Below are 9724 nucleotides of genomic sequence, written 5' to 3' on the forward strand. Positions count from 1 at the left end.
GAGGGAGTTCTTGGTGGTTGATATTTTATAGTGGGGAAGGGTTAGATTGTTTAAAGTACAATACTTCTATTTGGGGTTGAAATTCTTGGGACCTTGATTTTAATGGGTTTTTACTCGACTTTCAGTTTCTTCTTTGGTTGGCTGTTTTTCCTGTTGGTTGGCCAGGGATAGTGGACTTCAACTGACGAAGGAGAGAAATTTAGATGCAATTGAGTGGTATTGCGAGAGGAAAGCCGAAGAAAAATACACCAAGTTGCGGTCCCCGTTTGAAATTTTTCTGTATGATTTGATATTTTCACGAAATTATTGAAAAATCAGAGAAAGGAATGGAAAGAGACTTCACCACATGTTGGAGAAACACTTAAATTTCAACTGTACTCGACAGATTTTGTCGATATTTTTTACATCTCGATTAAGTATTAGAGAAAATCTTATATTTTTCGTCTAAACTAATGTTTAGTATCCCCTTAAATTTTGTTTTAAATTTTCACGTTTATGAACAAATTTTGATCTTTTCCTTCAACGGCATTGATATCGTTATCGATATTTCTACAATTTGTTTATTAATATTTTCACTGATACAGATATTTTAAACACTAGTTGTACCCGAGATTATGCGGAGTATATAGTCTTTTGGGTGTGAGGTGTCAAAACCAGGGTTTGACACGTCAGCCTCCTTTTGTGATTTAGATATTTCAAATTTCAAACCTTATTTTAGTGCATTTTAAAAGACCATGCATTATATATTCTACAAGTGTATGGTTTAGCAATCAGCATCCTCATAAGATAGAAAGTAAATATCTTTTTGATCGGTACATATTTGATGGATTGAAGTAGAAGCCTTTCTTCTTTCTTTTTCTTTGGTGGGCTGCAAAGTGAAAAGAAACAAAGCAGTTTTTGTTAGTTGCATATACGATCATGGACTAATCGTACAGTTTTTGAGTGTGACGATCACATCGAAAATTCTTAAACGTCGGATTCATAACTTCACCAAATGCAATTCTTGAACTGAAAAAATGAAAATCATAAAAAATATGTTTCCAAGTGAATTTATTTTTGTTTGGTGAGGTTCCTAACATATACTGCAATTTATGAGAAGCCATTTAATCCTTCTTAAAAGGGTTGAATTGAGTATTTATTTATGGGGTCCGAAAGATTTTTCAGTGTGCAGAAAACATGGTTCAATATATTAACTGTAATAATACAAATGGTTTGAAACGTTTTTAAAAAAAAAAGTTTCAACTAATCGCTTGGTGTACTAGGCTGTGCTCCTGGCACTTTTTTTTTTTTGAACAATCGATATTATCTACACTAAAGGGAGGGGGTGACCTTAGCCTCACAATGGGTTAGCAATAAATTGGTGCAAATTCGCCTTTGGCGAGATTTGACTTATCAATGAAGAGAAATACCACTAGACTGTAGTACTAGTGGCTGCTCCCGACACATTTAAAAAAAAAAAAAAAAAAAACTAACGAAAAGTCCAAAAAAAACTTCCTTTTAATGAAAAGTTTTTTTTAAAAGTATAGTGAATAGTAGGGGTGGTATTGGTACGATTACCGTACCAAAATTCATGTACCAATTACCATACCAAAATTTTGGTATGACAAAATCCATTACCATTACCGTGCCAAACTTTCAGTATACCGAATTTCGGCATGTCAAATAGTTCGGTTGACGTGGTATAGTAATGGTAATTATCACTTTGTTTTGGGCCAAAATTTGATTTTTTTAACCCTATTTAAGGTCCAAACGTGTTTTGACCACTCCCTTTGGGTTTCTAAATTTTTTTTATTTAATTATGAGAATTTTATAGAGATTCATTTAAGAAATAGGAAGTAAATAGATGGAATAATTGCTGAAAGAACCCAATATCCCTAAAAAAAATGTACAAAGATTCCTAAATTCCATCTCTATATTCTTTAAAATTGTACAAAAATTAACTTGATAGACGAAGCCAGGAAGAAAGACATCCTAATTTGATGAAGGAGAAGATGAGATGAACTCCGGATAGAGAGAGTCGCCAGAACTGGAGCAACAAAGATGAAGTCAGTGGCTAGATGAGTGAAAAGATGAAGAGTAGCAGCGCAAGAAGGCTTAGGTTTTTTTATTAGGAAAGTAGGGGTTAGAGGGTGAAATGATTGGATAAATGACTAGGAAAAAAATATAAAGTGCATATATCATGATAATAATACCTAATTATATATAAATGAATGAATAAATGATATAATATTAATAGTAGTGGTACAATACGGTATACCACTGGTAATGGTTTTGAATACCATTACCGTACAAAAAATGTATGGTACGGTACAAATACCGTACCATTACCAATGGTACAAATTTTTTGACACAACTTTGGTATGGTACGGTTGGTAATTCATTTGGTATGATAATTTGGCAAAAAATTCCACCCCTAGTGAATAGTACCAGAGAAAAGTATAAATGTGGTTTTTCGTTAAAAGTGAATAATACCGGAAATGTTTTGATAAAACTCCCTGAAAAAATTTTCTCATGGGGTCCATACTGTTAACCCTTGACTTTCAAAAACAAACTTGAAGACTTTTATGAAACATTGTGTCTCTTCTTGAATGGCTGCTTCCATTACTTTGTTAAACAGAAGCATCTATTGATAGGATATGCTAATCCATTCATACCTAATTTCCTTTTTTTTGGGTCATTCATGGCTAATTAGTCCATTATAAACATTAAATATTAATCAAGGGAAGAAAAAAATTTCTATTTTGTGGACAACATACATCAGATGGAGAAAATGTGGGTTACGATAATGAATTACAGAAGTGTGTTTACTCATTTGAATTGAACATGAGTTCAAATCTTCCTCCATATAAATTAGTTTAGAATCTCAGTTTATCAATAAAAATGCAACAAATGAAATCTTGGAAAATCATAAACATATAATTTGAGGGAATTCGGTAGTGACCAATTTAAAAATTAGGTTTTGCACGAATGGATCACTTTCTAAAATTTAGTCAATGTGTGGTCAAATTTGGATTAGGTTATTTTTTAAATAAAAAGGGACCAGTTGGTAGCTTCACTACGACAATCCACCTTTTTAAGGGCCAAAGACTCAGGAAGACTTACAACAACATTTAAGCATCATATGGCCACCATAGCGTGATTCACAAGTGACAAGAGTCAAACTCAAGACGTGCTGTTGAAATACAAAATTAAAATTCGTCTCCAGCATTGAACCACCATGTGATAGTTCAAATTTTGATTATTTCAACAATTAAACTTCGTAGATTAATGAGTTCAATCAATTTCCCATGATTTTCTTGTGATGAAAATACAAAACAAAATGAGCCACAAAATTCAAATATTGCCAAGTTTGTTGACTAGTTTATCCAAACCTCGTGGTGGTTAATGGGTTCCCCACTGATCATGCAACTATGTTGACTAGTTTGTTGATGATGCAATATTTGTAGAGAACATGCATCTAACGATGCCGACACACAATCAGTATCATTCATACTTCGATTTTATTTAATAGAATAACAATTTCCATAGAAACGAATTTTTAACTCCGTATCCATCAAATTTATTCCATGTGCAACTCACTGCCGTTCAATTTTTTTCTTTAATGTACTATTATTAAGGGTACGATACAAGATAACTCGAAACTATTACAATAATATAAGCAAATTGAAAATTTAGAACATGAGACGCATTGATAGAAACCCAATACTTATCTATTAGAATGTTGAATCACATGCATATTCTTGCTCAATTATAGATTAATAAACCCGTCGTAAAATAAACCAATGAAAATGAAAAGGATCAAAGCAAGCACATATTGCCTAACTAGTGGACGCACAAATTCTCTTTTTTCTCCCTACTTGGAACTTGTTCAGGCATCATGAACTTGTTCAGTTGTTCTTTGGCATCAACCACATAATTTAATATCCAAGGGTTTTCATGAAACAAATATTAGTCTTTTTCTTTCGAAGTTTATTTATTTATTTGTGAAATCCATTACCGTTATTATCATCGAATTAATGAGAGAAACAAAAGATAATGGCCGTGTGGCATATAAGACAAGCCACTGAAACCCCCACCCCACACGATGGATGAGTATATAGTGGACCACTCGAAATCTATATCGGCATCCAAAAACTGTTCCAAACACATTTCTGCATTTTCTTTTTCACTTTGGTCCCTCCTACTCTTTTTACTGTAGCTATATTTCAAGTCAGTCTCGCACTAGTGTGTAGAAAGTATAAATACTTGACAAAACGTGATTTATTGTGACATCTCCGTTGTTGGTAAATTTTTCGAAAGTACAAGCCCTGCATAATGATCGAAAGTTCAAAATTGGGTTTTCGTTATCATAATGATTTCACTACTCAGTTAGAGAAACCTTGTGATCCAATAGTTTTCTTGTCTGTGACTCCATCTTTGTTCGAGTACTGGCCTGTCGTATTTTCTTCACGACCTAAAAAGCAAAGGCAACGTGACTGTTCTGCCACAAAGCTTCTTTATAACCATCCAATTAGCATTGAGATGTAGACCATATCTCTGAGCACGAAGTTCGCACACCGAGGTATTCAAACCGTTCAATAGAAAAAGAAATTTGAACCGTTCATGTATTTTGAATTTTTATAAAGTGAGCCAATTAGATAGACTAATGAAGACCGTAAGATTTAAATTAAATGATCCGAATTTCTCAGTCCGCACGCATGCTTTGGACACGTGGATCACGATCCATCAAATTAGAGAGCTTGTGGGCCAAGCCTTTTCTTCCGACCATGACAATTCACTCTTGCATCACGTGTTGCAACAAGAACAAATAAGGTTGGTACTTGGGATTTGGGACTAAAGAAACTTCGGGCTATTTATTTACATACAACCCACATGACATCTCATAGGAAATGTTTTTTCTCGTCTCAATCCATTAATGTATTGTCATGCATAAGATTTTTTTTACCACATGATATGAATTACTTGACGTAAACGTAACTCTGTCGTTAAACTCGTTGCATGCAAGTTGCTCTCATTGGCACATGCATAATTGTCATCGTGACGTCTCGTCCCAAAAAGTCATATGAAAAGAAACCCACACACTCATGTATCATTAGTACGGAATGTCAGCACCAAACCAATATACCCATGTCATACAAGTTCTTTCTCGTTCCGTAGGGTTTCAACTATTTGTTTCAATATTGCTTTGTTTCTTTTGGAGGCTGCAACTTTGCTAAAGGCTGAAAAGACACATCATTCCCTATGAATATTCGTCGCCCACTCTAGTAGGCTCCCAACTAGTCCTAATAAATCCTACCAAACTTGAGTCCCACTCAACAAGCTCTTCAACGGCAAACAGAGATCGTTATAATTTCTCTGGACCCTGAGACTGACCCTTTGCCCCTTCTATCGTAAGCATAAAACCAATCATTGTACCAAGTAGTAGACGCATATACTATGTATTATTGATCACATTCCAACATATACTTTGTATAATTGCACCACTCGGTAGACATAAACCGAAAAACACGATAAAGAAAAGCCTGGCTGCAAGGTGGTGTGCAATTATTGAGTTTCTATTGCCACAAAACTGAAAACAGCTAATCAAAGCATGTGATTTCACATTTACGGCGCCTAATGCGGTGAAGATAGCAGAAAATTAAAATGCCGGATTCATAACAGACAACTCATATTCCGAATCCAAAAATAAATAAAAAACAGATAAACAAAAATCGGCATCAATCAGCAGTTGAGTTTAACTTACTGGACTATATCTCATCTTTGAAGGCCACCTCTTGATCTCACTTGTTGCAGAGAGAATGAGCCACTGACAAGTTGTTCGGTTTAGGAAGTATTTGAGAGCATCTGCGGTTAATTGTCGTCCAAAAGTCGTAGCTATCCACTTCAAAGTGACGGAAAAAATGACCTATACGGAGCAACATTGGATTTGGTTCTCAGAATTGCAAGAATTAGGAGGGACCTCAACCGTAGACAGAGATGTGCAAAAGTACGTTTGATATCACATCATGTCACAAGTTTATGACCCTCAGTGTTTACTACCCTCTGAGAGAAATTACTTATTTGGATCGAATTCTCCAAATCCACTCTTGAAATCTTCCACCATCTTGGTTTCCTCTTCTTTGCTATCTGTACAATTCTTCCAATCATCCCTGTCGGCCTTCTTCAACAAACCTGCCATAACCTGCAAATTAAATCATTTGTCATTGGAGTTCAACCTTCTGAATGTCAGGAAACAAATTGGCAGATTATAAACAATCGGTTGAACTATGTCCTTACCTGGCGTCCAAATTGGGGTAAGAAGTTCTCATTCTCTTCAATCGAATGTGATAGGATTGTACCATCAGGGAGCTGAACATAGAAGAAACTAAAATTTCTGTCGAACTGTTCCCCTAACAATGTTCTCCCATCATAATTGTTACTGGCTGCAACGAAGAGAAGCATCAGTTAAAGATACAGTCGAAGGAAAGGAATATTGAAAGCTTCTCTAAAAGTATACTTGAAAAGTTCCATGCCGATTGAGCACAATAAAAATGGGTTTTTACATTTCATGGTTGTGAACTTGAACCCCTGCCTTTCAGCAGCTAAGTTAAATATATTTTTAAGGGCAGCTGCTTTGGCTGAAGGAACAGGAACGACCTATACAAAAGAACGATGGGGTAAGTATTTCACCCAAAAATATTCTCACATAAACATTTGCAACACAGATCTTACCTGAAGATTAGCATGAGTCGTACGTTTCGAAGCCCATTCAAAGAAAACAACTTCCTTTCCTTGTTTGTTATAATACTTCTTCAGAGCATTCTGAAACTTATCGAGCTCAATGTCACATTCTGAGGGTAGAGAAACGGTATTTGGTGAATGACCTATAGGAATTAGCAATACGTGATCTTCAACAAGCGGGCCTTTAGCAAGGGCACAATAGTAATGCTCCCCTATGCTGATAATGAGATGTGATTCTACTTTGGGGCTTGACAAACAAAACCAACACTCTGTTGACCTGCATGTGAGATCGAACTTAGTGTTACAACCAAAAGACATAACATCTTGAATACGTCTGACTGGGCCTCCTCAATAAGCATAAAAGTGTAATTCGGAGAGCAACCTGTTTCTGTTAGCATTTCCAGATCCACGTCCCGGTTGAGAATTGCTGTCACCTTCATCCTGTAAGCTGTGCTTAAATTTGCACTCTGGACCCCTTTCACATTTACCTTTGTTCATAAAATCGAAACAAACACCTCTCAACGATTGTTCTCTTGCATCTACGTCATGTTGAAAGTTGCAACTTTCCCCTCGAGGACAAGATCCAGATGATACAAACTTAAAACACAGCCTATTACCATCTCCATGTTTCTGCCTTTTTTGTGGGACATCGTATCTCCAGTACTGTGAATCAGAAATACTATCGCTAGACCTCTTTCCAGCTTCTATTGAATGAGCTGTTTTCTCCTCATATGTGTATGGAGATAAGGTAGTGGTCGTCGACTTCGCCCTAATCTCAATAGCAGACATTGTAGATGCTGGAGTAGGAGAAAGCGCATGAATGAATTTCTGAGGAGCAAGTACAAATGCAACAGGTTATTAATGACTAGAAGCTATATCTAAGGACAGAAAATGGACATGTAACGATAAGAAACTCAAGCATTTTATCCATAACAAGGGGCAGCACGCATATCAATTCATCCCAAGACCAAATAATAAGGGAAACAAAGATGTTCGACTTGATGAATATAACTTCAAACTATGTTGAGATAACGAACCTGCTTATCTTTGTTTCCTACTGGAGCAAGACCCAAGAAGCGTGTGACATGCACAGCATCAACGTTAGAGTAAGGTTCACGTGCATAGAACACGCCTTTCGTGCCTGCAATATGATAGCTACCACAGAGGACGAACCTTGATCAGAATCATAGAGCTGTTGCTACTATCCAGTGCAAAAGCTAAAATTATTCTGTTCACTACTATATGCAATTGACGAGAGTATTAAAAGTGACATGCCATGCAATAATCTCCAAAATTTCGTACCGTGGCTTGATCTCGGCTACTAACTCTGCCACAATATTGTCAGTGCCAAAAGGCTCGGAAACTCCAGAGGGAGCATCAGATATATTTGCTCTATTAGTGATCCCGCTTGGCCATTTATTAGTAACAATTAGTTAAGGAAATCACACAAAAGTCCAAAAACTGAAAACATGCAGCAAACTAAAGCATGTAACGGATACTAATTGAGCTTCTTATTCATTCTACAAGATAAAAAATAAGAAATTGATAAATTTATAGCACACAAGGATATGTTAGGAACAAGTCAATAATTCCTGGCTCCTCAGCAATCGCTCGCAATACATCAACATCGTCCTGATTATACGTCCCAAACTGTTGGCTATCCGAAGATTGCTGACCAGATAAATATGCCACAGATAACCCTGAACAATGTGAGCACCAAAATCAGCTATAAACATAAATGAACAGATATCAACTATCAGTCTATCAGCAAATATCCTAAAATATACAAACGCAAACTATCGTAAAGCTATTACATTTACAACAATTTACACATTCCTCATTTTACCACACTCAATGACTGCAACCCCTTATGTGAGCATTAATCACTTGCCTTTGATCAGAATTAAGCGTGATTCGAGTAATCCTAATCAAGCCGAGCAACTAATCCGATTTTACAAAAAATATAGCAAAGATTAGCTAAAGAACATAAAAGGTGCACTAAGCTTAATGCAATTGATTAGCAAAAATAAAGTAAACTACTGAATATAAGCACAATTTTAAACCAAAATTTTAACCTCCAGTTCACTCTTTTTTTCCCAGTAACCAAACAGAACGGCAAAGTTCCATCCTTTGGTTTTCCCAGTAACCAACAGAAATTTAAGCGAGAAAAATAAGCCGGAATTTAAAGCACATTGGACTATACCGTGGAGCGTGAACTTGCCACTGCCTTTCAACCAGTAGAGGCTGTTGCAAATCTTCAAGCCGTCCAATTTGAAGCCTTGGTTGCCGGCGTCTCTCGTCGCAGCTAGGAGGACCTTGGCGGCGCCGACGCCGTAGTCGCCGATGAAGTAGGTCGGGAGAGGAATTTGGGCCCGGCCTTCGATGTAATCGTTGAACTCGTCGAGCTGGTCCGCCGAGTCGGGGAAGAACTGGCCCACGCAGAGCAGCGCGTCGAATGGACCCGCCGCCGATTTGTTGACCTAGAACGAGTTAACTCGGTAAAATTAGAAATTGCAAATTAGTGGAGCTACAGAAAAGAGATGTAGAGAGAGAGAGAGTGAGATACCGAAACGACGCGTTTGAAGAGCTGCTTTAGGTTGCCTGAAACGTCGCCGGAGAGCAGAATTTTGGGGGGAGCCATGAGTGATAGTGATGACTGAGAGAGGCGGGGGTTAGGAGGTTGACGACGGAAATGGGCGCGCTTAAGCTTCTAGTATTTTGGGCTTTCCTTTTTTTGGGCTTTCAGGGTCAGTGGCAGAGTGGCCCAATTTTCAGTTCCGCCTCTCTAAATAAAAAATAAATTAATTAAAGGAATGAAATACTATTCACAAACTCAGTTTTTTCCTCCATACATCTTTGTTAATTTTTGTTCAGTGATCTTCTTCAATTCATTTAATCCGATAATCAAAATTTGAGAAGAATGTGTGAAAAGTAAAAATAAGTGTGTGGATAACACCACCATACACCCTATGTACCATACTATATTTCTACGTATTTCTTTTGT

General features: G+C 36.8%; 1 protein-coding gene across 2 annotated transcripts; it reads right to left on the bottom strand.

Moving 5' to 3' along the window:
- Window positions 1-5534: 5534 nt before the first annotated feature.
- On the bottom strand, window positions 5535-9438 carry LOC103418066 (zinc finger CCCH domain-containing protein 64). Of its 2 annotated transcripts, XM_070806999.1 has the most exons (11): window positions 9287-9438; window positions 8924-9200; window positions 8291-8420; window positions 8023-8142; window positions 7758-7875; window positions 7103-7548; window positions 6712-6997; window positions 6543-6636; window positions 6277-6422; window positions 6057-6181; window positions 5535-5905 (listed from the first exon to the last, which is right to left on the bottom strand). In XM_070806999.1, the coding sequence occupies exons 1-11, from the start codon at window positions 9359-9361 to the stop codon at window positions 5884-5886; spliced, it is 1839 nt and encodes a 612-aa protein (XP_070663100.1). In that variant the 5' UTR covers window positions 9362-9438; the 3' UTR covers window positions 5535-5883. The 2 variants fall into 2 exon arrangements, with proteins under 2 accessions (XP_070663100.1, XP_028944444.1); XM_029088611.2 differs by lacking the exon at window positions 5535-5905 and having other exon boundaries at window positions 5926-6181.
- Between the last annotated feature and the right edge of the window lie 286 nt (window positions 9439-9724).

This window comes from Malus domestica, chromosome 02 (assembly GCF_042453785.1).
Source record: "Malus domestica chromosome 02, GDT2T_hap1".
Lineage (NCBI taxonomy): Eukaryota > Viridiplantae > Streptophyta > Magnoliopsida > Rosales > Rosaceae > Malus > Malus domestica.